General features: G+C 44.7%; 2 protein-coding genes across 2 annotated transcripts; both read right to left on the bottom strand.

The window, feature by feature from the left end:
• Positions 1–442: 442 nt before the first annotated feature.
• LOC125544487 (dihydroneopterin aldolase 2-like) lies at positions 443–1,207 on the bottom strand. The gene is made up of 2 exons (XM_048708202.1): positions 869–1,207; positions 443–765 (listed from the first exon to the last, which is right to left on the bottom strand). Exons 1-2 carry the CDS (start codon positions 1,078–1,080, stop codon positions 573–575), a joined length of 405 nt encoding a protein of 134 aa, XP_048564159.1. The 5' UTR covers positions 1,081–1,207; the 3' UTR covers positions 443–572.
• Positions 1,208–1,544: 337 nt separating this feature from the next.
• Positions 1,545–7,145, bottom strand: LOC125544479 (YTH domain-containing protein ECT4-like). The gene is made up of 9 exons (XM_048708194.1): positions 6,684–7,145; positions 5,312–5,385; positions 5,049–5,226; positions 4,524–4,600; positions 4,145–4,451; positions 3,930–4,048; positions 2,885–3,403; positions 2,569–2,781; positions 1,545–2,361 (listed from the first exon to the last, which is right to left on the bottom strand). Exons 1-9 carry the CDS (start codon positions 6,715–6,717, stop codon positions 1,954–1,956), a joined length of 1,929 nt encoding a protein of 642 aa, XP_048564151.1. The 5' UTR covers positions 6,718–7,145; the 3' UTR covers positions 1,545–1,953.
• Between the last annotated feature and the right edge of the window lie 9,974 nt (positions 7,146–17,119).

Raw genomic sequence — 17,119 nt, 5'->3', positions numbered from 1 at the left:
GACGAGAATACCCATAATTGCTACTTTAAGTGTTCCTCTTCGATTCAGTTATGAGACAAGCGATGAACATGGTCGACTCCAATATCTGATTGTTTGCTTCGAGTGAAAGTCGTGGATTCTGACAACTCAATGTCTTGGCACGCTTCTCTTAGGAGGTTCCTGCACGACGTGTGTGGTTGATTACTTTACTAACCTTGAGCTTTCGAAATCGAGAAAGGGCCTGACCCTCCTTTCGCCGTAATGAGTCAGTGGAAACTGAGATCCACACTGGTTTTGTACTCCACATAGATCCATCCAATAAACACATGCAGGTGATGCAGCATCATGACCAGGAGGACTCTGTGGGTTGAGATCTGGTTGGTTTATGATGCTCTCTCCTGTGGCCTTTTCTTCCACAAAGATGTTCAGAAACTATTATATGCAGGCAAGAACATGATCCCCATTTCAGAAATTATTCCGTTCATGATTCTTGTTTCGTGAGCGCGATTAACATATGTTCATACATAGATAGATAATATAAGACACAGAGATCGATCGGCTCAACTAAGATTAATTCTGTTCGGTTCTTGTGCTCATGCTTGTCTACGCCTCAGTATCTCCACCCCGAGGTAGTCCACGACGCCCTGCACCGCGACGTGGGGCTTCCCGACCTTCACCCGGACGCCGGAGATCTGGGGGAACTCGAGCAGCGTGGTGCCGGCGATCGACTGCGCCACCGACTCCAAGAGGTTGCGCGACGGGCCCTCCACCACGCCCTTGGCTATCCTGCAGGGTAACATTTTACATACTCTGGTGTCAGGAAACTGAAGCTGAAGCTGCACTGTGACAGCGAAAAAACTGAAGCTGACGAGACCGAGACGGGGTGGACCTGTAGATGTCGGTGTAGCTGACGGTGTGGGAGATGTCGTCCGAGTCCCCGGCGGCGGCGAGGTCCATCCAGGCGTCCACGTCGACCACGAACTTCTGCCCGAGCTTCTTCTCCTCCTGCTTCACGCCGTGGAAGCCGTGGAACTGCAGCCCCCGCAGGATCAGCTTGTCGCCGCCCATCGCCGGCCGCTCCTCGTCGCCGTCCCCCGCCATGGCTGCTCCCCTCTAGAGCTGGGATCGATCCGTTATGCGCGAGCTCACCCGCCGCCGCCGCCGCCTCCTCCTTTAGAGCTGGCGCAGGTGGGTGGGTGGGTGGAAGATTCGGTGAGATTTGGAGCCGGTAGCCTACGGGTGAGATAATGTTGTTTATCCATCTGAGCAGAAATGAGTAATTAAGTTGGCAATATTTCAAGAAATGAGTGAATAACCTGGCAATATTTCAAAAAAAAACTACGTATATGAAATTCGCAAGATTATGGAAGTACAGTACAAAAAGAGGACTATTTTGCTACTTTGGAATTAACCATTCCATAGGACACACAGAAAGTTGCCCTGTAGGACTTCATTTGTATTGCTTATTAGTACATGCAATGATGCACATATAGATGTATCTTGTTCAGAACTGCGCCATCAATAAGTACCACAAGAAAGGAAAATTACACCTCAAAGAAAAGAGGAAAATTAAACAGAATAGCTTTATTCATCTGCGACCCAACATTGAACTTACAGAGGGCCTGCACAAAAACTGCAGCTCTCCACCGTAACCTACTGCCCACTGAGGAATAAACATACCCATATATATTAAACGCAAAAGGAAACTGGGACAGAAAAAGAGAAGTACAGAAGAGATGAAAGCAAGAGGAACTATGTAAGAAACTACTCCACTAAGCTTCCATCCAAGGTTGGCAAAGGGCATGCCCTATGTATCTTCCTAGTGTACATCATGCTTCACCAGAAGCGCAGGACGCCATCATCCATCATCTTCACCTGCGCCTTCATATTTTGGCGGCACCAGATGTCTTTATGCACCCAGCTCTCTGGTGAGGAAGCACATGATTTGAATTTCAACCACGGCCAAATCGCACTTCAACTGCTCTCTTTCACTTCAACAGGCTTAGCAGCAGCAGATGAATCTCCAGCGGGGACTTTATCGGCGGAAGGGCTCACACTCTTGGCCTCGCCAAGCCGCACGGCCTGTGCGAAGGTCTTGGTGATATGACCCACCACGTCAGTGGGTATGGTCGAGGGCTTCTTCGGCTCAACAACGCTAGGACTATTGGTGATATGACCCACCAGGTCAGTGGGCACTGTCGACGGCTTCTTGGGCTCAGAAACACTGGAGCTGGAAATCTGTTGTTGCTGATGCAGCCTCGCCTTATTCTCCAGCAGGGCCTTCTCACGTTCCTCGTAAAAGTCAAAGTCATCAAGGATTGACACATTATCCTCATGGTCCTTGAAGATTTTCAGCATCTCCAGTCCTTGTTCCAGTTTCACCTACAATAAGCTCAATTTTTTAACATCAACTAGTTGAAACAGAGCATTACCAACGTTAGCACTTGTCAGTTGCTCCTATAAACCATGTATATGCCATATCCTACCAATTTGACAAGTGATATCATTATGAAATAAATAGGAGCAACTATAAGACAACAAATGTGCAAACCAAGTAACAAAGGAAAATGCTATTCAAAAGCATTGTACCTCCTGTGTGTCCCGGCTGTTGGTTACAGGCTTGTTCTCATTGTTCTCAAGAATTATATGGCGGAAGAGATTATTTGGAACATCCTTCACTATGTGCCACTTAACAGGGAACTGGCCAGTCCACTTATCTTGCTGCCAGTAGTCCACACTCTTCTCGAAATTCACTGGGCCGGTCATCTCCGCAACACCGCAGAACTGTGCACTAGCATTCACCTGGTCCAGTTTCCAATTCTCAGTGAGGAATAACATATGCAAGGTAACAAACAGAGAGCCCCTGAAAACACTGACAGGGAAACAGGATAAAGTTTTTTATTACCGAAAACAACAGAAAAATGGGACAATGTTCTTCCTTGTCCTTCACTTCACGATAGGCTGCGTCTAGTTTCTTGTTTCCATTTGTGGTGCTAGCCCAAACACCATATTTGATGCTCTTGTGCACATTATCTTCGCTGTATGATTTTATGATAAAAAATCTAGCATTTTTGTACTCGGTAACAAAGTCAGCCCTATTGTATGGCTCCTGGTTAAGTCCAACAGAAGGCTTCTCATCTTTACTATCATCCTCTGCTTGCTTCTTAGGCCTGGTGGCACGTGGACCCCGGCTTTGCTCATTGAGGAAGTCAAGTGGACCGTCACAGCTGCATAACAAAGAATTACCCCTTCCTCTCCTGCGCCCTTTATCAATTGGAATAAAACTTCTGCCATTCATGCCATAGCCAGGGAAAGGACCCCCGTAGTTAGTGGCCTGTGGGAAACCACCACTATGAGAGAAGCCTCTTCCATACGAGTCACCGGGGGTTCCAAAACCAAAGAAAGACTTCTGCTGAGGGGACATCTGAAATTGGGGAAAGCCAAGTTTAGATCCAAGTACTAACGATTTAGATCCTGTCTTGTTATAATCACTAATAGTGTTGTTGTCAAATTATCATATACATCAGCAAAGAAAGAACAGGTCATCATTCTAATATAAGCTCATGTGTACACATCCAGCAAGCGCTGATTGCATCTGGAAGCAGAGCTTCAGCCCAAATTGCAACTAGACAGTGTCAGGCTAATCTATTACAGGATTTGGTCATGTTTTTGCCGTTTTGTCATCATTATATGGCATACCAGAAGTCATTGCATCCGAACTCTTCAATGAAAATGTTTAGGTAGGAGTTTGAACTTTTGAGTTTTATGGTAAATGTGAGAAGCATGAATGAGCGAACTAGGGGTTTAAAAGTCGCGTTATAAGAGTAAGAGACACATCAGATGGAGTAGTAGTTTTCTTGGGACTATGTTTCTTACAAATAAATGCAGATAAAAAAATTATTGTTGAAGTATCTAAATTGTTATTATTCTTATATGACAAGAGAGAATACCATCCCAGAAGCCATAGGAAAGTTGCTTTGTCCAAACGGCCCTGAAACACCACCAAATGGTTGAGGTGAAGCTGCAGGTGATGGAAATGAACCAGTTCCTTCTGACGATCTAAACCATTCTGCAAAATAGCATTTCAAGGAACACGGTTATAATCGCACCTAAGCATGGGGCTTAAATGAACATATTTTAAACAAAGCATGAGATAGATAATAACCCGGTCTTGGTCCAAAAAGGAAGCTGTTTGGGCTCAGAGTGTCAGCCATAAAAGCTCCTTGTGTTGGGTCAATTGGCATCATTGTCTCACCCTGTGATATTGGAGTAGGAGAGCTTAAATACGGCATGCCAGGTTGTACTGGTTGCTGGTAGTAAGGAGCCGAGAAGGAGAACTGCTGAGGAGAGTAGAGCTGACCATCTCCACTAACACCAGCCGGTACCGGCGTCGAGATAGGAGAATAATGAGCATAAGGGTCATAGCCATAGCCACCATGGTACATCATTGAAGGGTCCTCATTGTACACAACCTTCAAAAAAAAGTCAAACTCAGAAAAAGAAAACATCACAGAAATACTTGACAACTAAGCAAATCAACTTACCGCTGGACCCGCTTCCAATCCTTCCGCATAAGGAGGATATACATCCCATTCATTTGGAGGATTCTCATATCCTGAACCTGCTCATGCCATGCCACAGACCCAATAATATCATTCACCAACTCAAGAGAAAAGTTCCAAAATTCAGAAGACATTAAAATCATGATGACAACAAATATGCTCTCTCCAAAATAAAAATAGTAATATAGTCCAACACTATATATGATAAAAATATCAAACTGAGCCTAAGTTCTTATTATTTCATTATTTGTTCACTGCAGAATGCATATGAATCCTTACAGGTCACAGGCAGTTTCATAATAAATGACAACTTTAGAGATCCTTCCAGTACATATATTCCCAAATAGCATCTTGATGGTGCTTCTTCGATTATTATCTCTTATTAGTTTTGCCCTCAGATTATGAACTATACATGTTAGTGTAAAAATATACTTCCTTCAAAAACAAGGGAATAACCATGCATCCAGAAGATATAACTTTGTATGTGCAGCACAAAGTTTAACTCACCTTGGTAATAGAATGGCTGTGCCTGAGAGGAATACATGTGTTGTGGATACACAACATTATGTGCCCCACCTATGTTGGATGTGCCAGCCTGGGCTTGTCCGTCACTTGGTAGATTGATAACACTTGAATCAAGTGAAATAGTGGGTTTAACAGTTTTCTCATCCTTCCCAGGAATGGTCTGAGGTAGAAGAAGGTATTGCAACAATCAGAAAAAAAGGTGAAAATTTTGTATAAAATATATTTAAAATAACTCAAATAATGACCTGCTCTTTAGTGTTACTAGCAAGAACAGGTTTCTGTTCGACCTCGATTCTTGGCTCCGGCGAATCCATAGTGCCTAAAGCAGGAAGATTCAATGAATTAGCTTAAGTCTCAAGAATGGTAAATTAGTGATATCCTATGTAGCATAAAAGATAACACTGTAAAATAGTGTTGCACTTTGTAGAGTGCCGAAAATATTATGGAAGATCAATTGACGGCTAATGTTTTGTTCGTGCCTTTTACTGGCCCTGCCATTTTAAACAAAAGGCTCAATCACAACAAAACTAGGCTAAAGTGAAGCTAAGCTTGCATAAATAGCCCAAGGTTGCAAATAAAGATAGCTGCCTCACAGCATAGTTGCATCCAATTATCATAGAATCCTGTCAATCAACGAGTCACATGCACCACAGATGAATATAAACACAGTGGTTATGGGGACACAGCACTCCAACTTGGTGTACTTAGTTCCTAATTCACACACTTATTGTAGCCTGATTTATCATGAGGCTAATAGCAACAATCATGCATAATAAAGGCTGTCAAGTTCATCATTCACTGCCGTTCTAATTTTGTTTGGTCAAACAGCATTATATCGTAATTGAGGCCTCCCCAGACAACTGGGCCTCACACTGGATCACCAGGTTTCTGCTATGACACAGACATCCTACCATTAACCCCAGCTCTAGTCCAGCCTGCACCAACTATTCACAAGATATGTACATGATCATAACTATGCATCTCATTCAAGTGGATGAAATCATGCCTGGCCCACCCTAATTAAGTGCAGACTAGAACACAAACCATGAACATGTGACACGATTTACATATGATAGCAGCATAGTACCCAACCAATCAAGTGCTTATTGCTACGCATACACGCGAACCAGAATAGTCAACGCCAGCACACAAATGTGCAAGGTTGGAGCTCGGGTGAATCCTTGACGCCTTGGTTGTTCATCGAGTCCAACTGCTGACAACTAATGTCCTTGAGTCCAAGTGCTAACAAGAGCTATGGCATGATTACGCAAGAACCAATTCGTATGTAAGTATGTAACAAAGCGACAACTCAGGCCGAGATCTCGCGCATCAACTCATTTAGCAGCGAAGATCTGTCGGATCATTATGACATCCTAAACCAAGCATCTCTAGCAATTGCATCAACACCACAGCATCCTAGATCAGCAGGCATCCCCTAAAGAAGGTAATCGCTGTAATATCATAAGCCACGCAGCAGCGACCACTAGCAATTGCAACAGCACCGCATCAGCCTAGATCAGCAGGCCGAGCCTCAAACAAACTACAGGATCCAACCAAATCTCACAGGCCGCCGAGCACACGATACAATAACAATCGCAGCAAACGCAAAGCACTCACCGGCCCTCTCCGATCCGGCACGCGCCGATTCCATGGAGGGTCCGCACGCGCGCGGGAAGAAGAAACAGATACCGACCAATCACCGCCGGTCTCCTCCCCGGCTCGGATCCCTCGGCTGCTGACCCCGATCTGGTGGGCGCGGCGCTCCCGCGGTCGGATCGAACTCGCTCGCTCGCGGCTCCTCGGCGGGGTCCGGTCCGATCGGGGGCGCGCGCGGTCGATCTCACAGTCTCCCTCCCTCCATCCGGTGGCGGGGAGCCCGAGGCGAGACGGGGGGCGATGCGGGTGGCAGATGCGGGCCCGCTGCTCCGGCAGATCTGGCGCGGCTCGCCGAGGACTTCCCGTCGCGGGCGGTGGAGGGGAGGGGGTGGGAGGAGGACACGAGGGGAGACGCGAGCGCAAGCAGGAATAGCGCAGGCGGGTGGTGTGGTGGGGGTCGGGACTGGCGAGGCACGAGGCCAACGGGCCGAACCAGGCAGCCAAATATGTTTGGATCGTCGTGCCCGAAAGGAATATTTTGGCCATGGCTGATGACTTGATCTCATCTGTGCTCAGATCATGGTGTCCATCTTTAGCATGCCACTCTACCACTACTTTATTTATCCTACTATATATACTAGTTCAATTTCTCTTACTAGCACTAGCAAGTACTCCCTCCATCCTCTAATATAAGAGCGTTTTTAACACCTTACTCCCTTCGTCCCATAATATAAGAGCATTTTTTTAACATCAGTACAGACGCAAGCGCTCATATACACGCGCATACATTCACCCCTATGAATGCACACACGCACACTCTATCCTTATGAACACCTCCGAAAGACTGAGCCGGCATATCATCTTGAAATTTACAAAGTCACCGTAGGCGCCTCGTCGTCGACAGGAACATCTCCTCCCACTGAATGCGCATCACCGGAAATCCTGAAATAAATCTGGAAATAAATGTGAGCACCAGTGTGTGGTATCAAAAACGCTCTTATATTATGAGATGGAGGGAGTAGCAATTTTAGAAATGGATCAGTTGCAAATATGACTGTGTAGCAGGATTGAGCAGCTAATGACTACCGATCTCCTGTTATTATTCCGATAAATAACTCTGTTCTTGAAATATCAATCAACTCATACAAAAACACTTATAGATCCATAAACAATCGACCAACAAAACCATTAGCTATGCATCGACCCAAGAATTAAAATGAAGAAAACTAGTGCAACGTGCATAGAAGACCCTGGTACCAACTAGTGACGTATCTAGGATTTGATAATGTGGAGGTAACCATGGACAACACTCCAATGGCTAGGGAAAAAATATTCTACACTACATCAAAATTAATATGATGGACAAATAGTGGACTAGTTAAAATAAAACTTGTAAATTGTTTGTGGGGCCATGGCCCCCATGAACCCACCCTAGATTCGCCACTAGTACCAAGTAACATGAGTCAATAATCTTCACGGACCAAGAAACATGTCAAGAACTAGCGATTGGCCGAGTCACAAAGAAAATAAGGAATGTGGACGGTTCAAGAACCATTACATATGCTACCACACGCTTATGATATACTTTGGGAGGATAAGTTCCAGCCGCTCCCGATAGTTGCCTTCGCTGATGCCAAGCACAAGACACCAGGACACGGTGTGATACGCCGGCTACTCGATGGCTTGGGGATGGGTGGTCGTGAAAGCAGTCTTATTTGATCTAGACATCGACGGGTTTCAGATTTCTTCTTCGAAGAAAAACAAGGACTATCATACATGGCGCTCTTTGAAAAAACCTTGATTGGATAGGGGCCGGTCGTGTGCACCTGTAACATTAGCATAACCAGCTTCATCGGGGCGCCATGAAGCTATGTTTTTGTTGACACCTTGGGACATGTCTGCATCATGATTCCCAAGGGTTCAACACATGCGGAGAATGCCATGGTGTGATTGGAGGCCATGCAAATAGCGAAGGCAGGGTCTTGGATGCGCTGAAGACTTTGCTTCACAGGCAGTTGTTCAGACTTAGCTTGTGGGGTATTATTCCTATCTAGACTGGGCACGAGTTCCTATGAGCCTGGTGGTACGTGACTTGTGATACGTCTCCAACGTATCTATAATTTTTTATTGTTCCACGCTATTATATTATCTATTTAGGATGTTTATATGCATTAATATGCTATTTTATATGATTATTGAGACTAACCTATCCTATATACCTAAGAGATTCATCCCCACTAACCTATTTATCTAAACATGTAACCTGTCCGCATCATCAACCATGTCATCTCAACAAGATTTTCCACCTCAGCTTTAGAAAAAAGAATCAAGAAAAAAAATATAACCATTCATTTCTCGATACATAGTACCTGACCGTCAACAAAAGCAGGGAAGCTAGCGATTGTTTCCACTTCCACCTGACCTTCAGGCTTCAGTAACTGATGGTCAATCTAAGAGTCAATATAAACAGGGCTCTTCGTTTCACAAATCCACACACGCCACAACTTCCACCGGCGAGCAAAGGCTGCCCTAGCGAGCTCTGGTGCAGGGGCACCGCCGCTGCTACAGGCGCGCAGCTTGCCGTCCCCATGTATCCCAGTGCGAGGTCAGCTCCGCCGAGAGATGAGCAGCACAGGCATCGGGACTGCGTTGTTGCCCTTGCAGCCTACATGCACCCAACAGCGGTGGGCGGTGGCCCGGCCATCCCCAAGTACGATGACTCCGCTTCCTCAAGGACGACCTCCGCATCCCCCTGCTGCCCCAGATGCGACGACGTCGCCGGCTGTCAGACGACCTCCGGTGTCCCGGCTACACTGCCCATTTTAAATAGTGGTCATGTTGGTCGGGTCATAAACAGTTACTCTGGCATTCTCTCTTGCATTGTTGATCCAAAAGCACACGTGCAGTATCATAGTTATACCTACAGATGCATACCAATGTGATTATTTCCTGGATGTTGCAGAGCTTTCTCTTTCCTTTAAACCTGTAGAGTTTTCTATTTGTCCTGTAGTTGGCTAGGGACTTTGGGCAGATCGAAAATTTCATTTGAAATACTGGCAAGAAAGGAGCGGATTAATTGGTTATGTATGGTTCTCTATTTTTGCATCACTAGCTATAAAGGGTTCAATATATCGATTCACTGACTTTTGTTGCTAATTTCTATCTGATGTATGATTTTTTTAAATAAAAAAATTCCATCAATGCAGGGACTGTTCAAGCTTTTCTGGATGTGTTTGCTGGAAAGGCCAAATAATTCCCCAAAGAGCAGTGAAGATGGTGCTCTAACCTTTCTGTTAGTATTTTCTTTGAAATGATGTAACATCTCCAGGTAATGTTGTTGTTCTACTAAGGCAACGTGTGGCATTTCTTTATGAGATACTGTAGACAACCGTGACACTGAAGGTGTTCTCCTTTGCCATGAGGCCAAAGTCAATCCAGGTGCCATCAACTCTATAACCATCTTTGTTTCTATTTCTACTCATATGCTTGATAACTTTGTACTCCTGCAGTCCCGGGAGGAATCGTTTGTGTAGTTTGTCATGGTAGTATTTTATCTTCCAATTTTATATTCATATACGATGAACGTAAATGTAGAAGGCACAAGTAGACTGAATTCTTGCCCCACTGTGCTAGGTGATGTTGGGGAACGTAGCAGAATTTTAAAATTTTCTACGCATCATCAAGATCAATCTATGAAGACATGGAAGCGTTCAAAAGAACGGGGTTGATGGAGTCGTACTCGTCGTGATCCAAATCACCGATAACCGAGTGCCGAACGGACAGCACCTCCGCGTTCAACACACGTACGGTTGGGAGAGACGTCTCCTCCTTCTTGATCCAGCAAGGGAAGAAGAGGTTGATGGAGATCCAACAGCACGACGACGTGGTGGTGGAAGTAGCGGGATCCCGGCAGGGCTTCGCCAAGCGCAAGCGGGGAGGAAGAGGTGTCACGGGAGGGGAGGAGACGTCAGGGACTTGGGTGCGGCTGCCCTCAAGGGGGGGGGACTTGCCCCCCAAGTTTGGTGGGGCGCCCCCCACCTCCAGGGTTTCCAACCCTAGGCGCAGGAGGAGGCCCATGGGGTGCGCACCAGCCCACCAGGGGCTGGTTCCCTTCCCACTTCAGCCCATGGGGCCCTCCGGGATAGGTGGCCCCACCCGGTGCACCCCCGGGACCCTTCCGGTGGTCCCGGTACAATACCGATGACCCCCGAAACTTTTTCGGTGGCCGAAACTGAACTTCCTATATACAAATCTTTACCTTCAGACCATTCCGGAACTCCTCGTGACGTCCGGGATCTCATCCGGGACTCCGAACAACTTTCGGGTTACCGCATACTAATATCTCTACAACCCTAGCGTCACCGAACCTTAAGTGTGTAGACCTTACGGGTTCGGGAACCATGCAGACATGACCGAGACAACTCTCCGGCCAATAACCAATAGCGGGATCTGGATACCCATGTTGGCTCCCACATATTCCACGATGATCTCATCGGATGAACCATGATGTCGAGGATTCAATCAATCCCGTATTCAATTCCCTTTGTCAATCGGTACGTTACTTGCCCGAGATTCGATCGTCGGTATCCCAATACCTCGTTCAATCTCGTTACCGGCAAGTCACTTTACTCGTTCTGCAACACATCATCCCGTGACCAACCCTTAGTCACATTGAGCTCATTATGATGATGTCTTACCGAGTGGGCCCAGAGATACCTCTCCGTCATGCGGAGTAATAAATCCCAGTCTCGATTCGTGCCAACCCAACAGATACTTTCGGAGATACCCGTAGTGCACCTTTATAGTCACCCAGTTACTTTGTGACGTTTGGCACACCCAAAGTATTCCTACAGTATCCGGGAGTTGCACAATCTCGTGGTCTAAGGAAAGGATACTTGACATTAGAAAAGCTCTAGCAGACGAACTACACGATCTTGTGCTATGCTTAAGATTGGGTCTTGTCCATCACATCATTCTCCTAATGATGTGATCCCGTTATCAATGACATCTAATGTCCATAGTCAGGAAACCATGACTATCTGTTGATCAACGAGCTAGTCAACTAGAGGCTCACTAGGGACATGTTGTGGTTTATGTATTCACACATGTATTACGATTTTCGGATAACACAATTATAGCATGAACAATAGACAATTATCATGAACAAGGAAATATAATAATAACCATTTTATTATTGCCTCTAGGGCATATTTCCAACAGGTGATACATCTATCTTTTTTGCACATGTCATGTTGTCACGTGATTCATCCATTTTGTAGGGAATATTAATCCATCTATTGCTTTATGATATAAATGTAAGATTATTTATTCTCAATTATGAGCCTTTTTCTTTAACTTCCACTATTACAAACCTGATGGTCCTCCTGGTTCCAGGGTGTGCCTACTTATTTTTGTGGGCATACTAAAAGTTCAGAATCTCTCATGGTCGGAATAATAACCAAGTAGCCAATTCGTAGAGCCCCGTTTATTGCCATCTTTGATGAAGTTCAGTGCTCCAAAATTTGCATGATGTAGGATTGCCAGTTATTTATTTAGATTCATGTTCTGGTGGGATATCAACAATTTTCTTTATATCTAGATGAACCGACTTATGTATGGAACACATGCTCTTTTCCCCACTGAAAGACTACAAACAATTGATGGGCATCTCTCAAGTCTGCCTTTCAATGATGGGAACTTCCCTTGGATTGCATGGAGAAGAGGCATCTAAATTATGGTAGAGATGGAGATTGTTAAATAATAGATCAATAAACTATTTGCAATGGAAATTGCCATTCTGGGTCGGGTGCATTTCGAATGTATGCAATGGCAACTTATAACTAAATTCCATGTGACTGAGAGTATGCTAATAATCAAATAATTCACTTTGATATATCCATGAAACCGTTGGTGTTAACTTCTTAACCATATATTCCCGCGACAATGCACGGGAATCGTCTAGTTAACCTAGAGCCCAGTGCTAGTTTCTGTTTTTCCTTGTTTTAGAGTTTCACAGAAAAGGAATACCAAACGGAGTCCAAACGGAATAAAACTTTTGCGATGATTTTTCTTGGACCAGAAGACACCCAGGAGACTTGGAGTGCAAGTCAGAAGAGCCATGAGGCGGCCACAAGGGTGGAGGGCGCGCCCTCCAACCTTGTGGGCCACTCGGTGGCCTCCTGACCTAGATCTTCCTCCTATATATACTCTTATACTGCCAAAGACTTCCAGGGGAGCCACGAAAACACTTTTCCACCGCCGCAACCTTCTATACCCGTGAGATCTCATCTTGGGGCCTTTTCCGGCATCCTGCCGGAGGGGGGTTCGATCACGGAGGGCTTCTACATCAACACCATTGCCTCTCCGATGAAGCATGCGTAGTTTACACAGACCTACGGGTCCATAACTAGTAGCTAGATGACTTCTTCTCTCTCTTTGATTCTCAATACCATGTTCTTCTCGATGTTCTTGGAGATCTATTCAATGTTATACTCTTTTGCGGTGTGTTTGTCGAGATTCGATGAATTGTGGATTTATGACCAGCTTATCTATGAATATTATTTGAATCTCCTATGAATTATTTTATGCATGATTTGATATCTTTGCAAGTATATTTGAACTATCGATTTGGTTTGGCCAACTAGATTGGTTTTTCTTGCAATGGGAGAACTTCTTAGCTTTAGGTTCAATCTTGCGGTTCTCGATCCTAGTGACAGAAGGGGAACCGACACATATTGTATTGTTGCCATCAAGGATAACAAGATGGGGTTTTCATCATATTGCTTGAGTTAATTCCGCTACATCATGTCATCTTACTTAATGCGTTACTCTGTTCTTCATGAACTTAATACTCTAGATGCAGGCAGGAGTCGGTCGATGTGTGGAATAATAGTATTAGATGCAGAATTGTTTCGGTCTACTTGACACAGACATGATGCCCATATTCATGATCATTGCCTTAGATATCATCATAACTTTGCACTTTTCTATCAATTGCTCGGCAGTAATTTGTTCACCCACCGTAATAATTCCTTTCTTGAGAGAAGCCTCTAGTGAAACCTATGGCCCCCGGGTCTATTTTCCATCATATAAGTTTCCGCTACAATTCTAGTTTTCTATTTACTTTCTTTTGCAATCTTTTACTTTCCGTTCCATAAACCAAAAATATTACTTTACCGTTTATCCATCTCTATCAGATCTCACTTTTGCGAATAACCGTGAAGAGATTGACAACCCCTTTGTCGCGTTGATTGCAAGTTGGTGTTTGTTTGTGCATGTATTCAGTGGCTTGTCGCGTTGTCTCCTACTGGATTGATACCTTGGTTCTCAAAACTGAGGGAAATACCTACGCTACTTTGCTGCATCACCCTTTCCTCTTCAAGGGAAAACCAACACAAGCTTAAGAGGTAGCAACTCGCAGTAGTAGCCTCTGTTGGGGAACGTAGCATGTAATTTCAAAAAAAATTCCTACGATCACGCAAGATCTATCTACGAGATGCATAGCAACGAGAGGGGGAGAGTGTGTCCACATACCCTCGTAGACCGAAAGCAGAAGCGTTAGCTTAACGCGGTTGATGTAGTCGAACGTCTTCTCGATTCAACCGATCAAGTACTGAACATAGACACCTCCGAGTTTTGCGCATGTTCATCTTGATGGCGTCCCTTGAACTCTTGATCCAACAAAGTGTCAAGGGAGAGTTTCGTCGGCACGACGGCATGGTGACGGTGATGGTGAAGTGATCCGTGCAGGGCTTTGCCTAAGCACTACGGGGGAGGGGGGTGCCGCACACGGCTTGGAACAATTGATGTGTATTAGAGGCGCCCCCCGCCCCCATATATAAAGGAGGGAGAGGGGAGGAGGCCGGCCCTAGGGCGCCCCAAGTGGGAGGAGTCCCCCTTGGGCTCCTAGTCCAATTCGCCCCCCTTTCCTTTTACCGGAAGGGGAAAGGGGGAAGGAGAGGGAGAAGGAGAAGGAAAGGGGGTCGCCGCCCCTCCCCTACTCCAATTCAGACTCCTCCCTTGGGGGGGGGGCACCCCTTGTGGGCTGGCCTGCCTCCCTCCTATGGCCCATATGGCCCATATCTTCCCCTGGGGGGTTCCCGGTACTCCGATACGTACCCGATACATTCCGAAACACTTCTAGTGTCCGAATAGTATCGTCCAATATATCAATATTTATCTCTCGACCATTTCGAGACTCCTCGTTATGTCGGTGATCTCATCCGGGACTCCGAACAACATTCGGTCACCAAATCACATAACTCATAATACAAATCGTCATCAAACATTAAGCGTGCGGACCCTATGGGTTCGAGAACTATGTAGACATGACCGAGACACATCTCTGGTCAATAACCAACAGCGGAACCTGGATGCTCATATTGGTTCCTACATATTCTACGAAGATCTTTATCGGTCAAACTGTAATGACAACATACATCATTCCCTTTGTCATCGGTATGTTACTTGCCCGAGATTCGATCGTCGGTATCTTCATACCTAGTTCAATCTCGTTACCGGCAAGTCTCTTTACTCGTTCTGTAATGTATCATCCCGAAACTAACTCATTATTCACATTGCTTGCAAGGCTTATCATGATGTGCATTACCGAGAGGCCCAGAGGTACCTCTCCGATACTCGGAGTGACAAATCCTAATCTTGATCTATGCCAACCCAACAGACACCTTCCGAGATACCTGTAGAGCATCTTTATAATCACCCAGTTACGTTGTGACGTTTGATAGCACACAAGGTATTCCTCCGGTATCCAGGAGTTGCATAATCTCATAGTCAAAGGAATATGTATAAGTCATGAAGAAAGCAATAGCAATAAAACTTAACAATCATTATGCTAAGCTAACAGATGGGTCTTGTCCATCACATCATTCTCCTAATGATGTGATCCCGTTCATCAAATGACAACACATGTCTATGGTTAGGAAACTTAACCATCTTTGATTAACGAGCTAGTCTAGTAGAGGCATACTAGGGACACTGTGTTTTGTCTATGTATTCACACATGTATCAAGTTTCTGATTAATACAATTCTATCATGAACAATAAACATTTATCATGATATTAGGAAATATAAATAACAACTTTATTAATGCCTCTAGGGCATATTTCCTTCAGTCTCCCACTTGAACTAGAGTCAATAATCTAGATTACATTGTAATGATTCTAACACCCATGGAGTCTTGATGTTGATCATGTTTTGCTCGTGGAAGAGGCTTAGTCAACGGGTCCGCCACATTTAAATCCATATGTATTTTGCAAATCTCTATGTCTCTCTCCTTGACTTGATCATGGATGTAGTTGAATTGTCTCTTGATGTGTTTGGTTCTCTTGTGAAATCTGGATTCCTTCGCTAAGGCAATTGCTCCAGTATTGTCACAAAAGATTTTCATTGGACCCGATGCACTAGGTATGACACCTAGATCGGATACGAACTCCTTCATCTAGACTCATTCATTCGCTGCTTCCGAAGTAGCTATGTACTCCGCTTCACACGTAGATCCCGCCATGACGCTTTGCTTGGAACTGCACCAACTGACAGCTCCACCATTCAATATAAATATGTATCCAGTTTGTGACTTAGAGTCATCCGGATCAGTGTCAAAGCTAGCATCGACGTAACCATTTACGACGAGCTCTTTGTCACCTCCATAAACGAGAAACATATCCTTAGTCCTTTTCAGGTATTTCAGGATGTTCTTGACCGCTGTCCAGTGATCCACTCCTAGATTACTTTGGTACCTCCCTGCTAGACTTATAGCAAGGCACACATCAGGTCTGGTACACAACATTGCATACATGATAGAACCAATAGCTGAGGCATAGGGAATGACTTTCATTTTTCTCTATCGTCTGTAGTAGTTGGGCATTGAGTCTGACTCAACTTCACACCTTGTAACACAGGCAAGAACCCTTTCTTTGACTGGTCCATTTTGAACTTCATCAAAACTTTATCAAGGTATGTGCTTTGTGAAAGTCCAATTAAGCGTCTTGATATATCTCTATAGATCTTGATGCCTAATATATAAGCAGCTTCACCGAGGTCTTTCATTGAAAAACTCTTATTCAAGTATCCTTTTATGTTATCCAGAAATTCTATATCATTTCCAATCAACAATATGTCATCCACAAATAATATTAGAAATGCTACAGAGCTCCCACTCACTTTCTTGTAAAAATAGGCTTCTCCAAAAGTCTGTATAAAACCATATGCTTTGATCACACTGTCAAAGCGTATATTCCAACTCTGAGGTGTGTGCACTAGTCCATAAATGGATCGCTGGAGCTTGCACACTTTGTTAGCAACTTTAGGATCGACAAAACCTTCTGGTTGCATCATATACAACTCTTCTTTGAGAAATCCATTAAGGAATGCAGTTTTGACGTCCATTTGCTAGATTTCATAATCATAAAATGCGGCAATTGCTAACATGATTCGGACA

Source organism: Triticum urartu, chromosome 1 (genome assembly GCF_003073215.2).
Source record: "Triticum urartu cultivar G1812 chromosome 1, Tu2.1, whole genome shotgun sequence".
Lineage (NCBI taxonomy): Eukaryota > Viridiplantae > Streptophyta > Magnoliopsida > Poales > Poaceae > Triticum > Triticum urartu.
The sequence above is the reverse complement of the archived record's forward strand: the minus strand, read 5'-3'. Positions and strand labels throughout refer to the sequence as shown.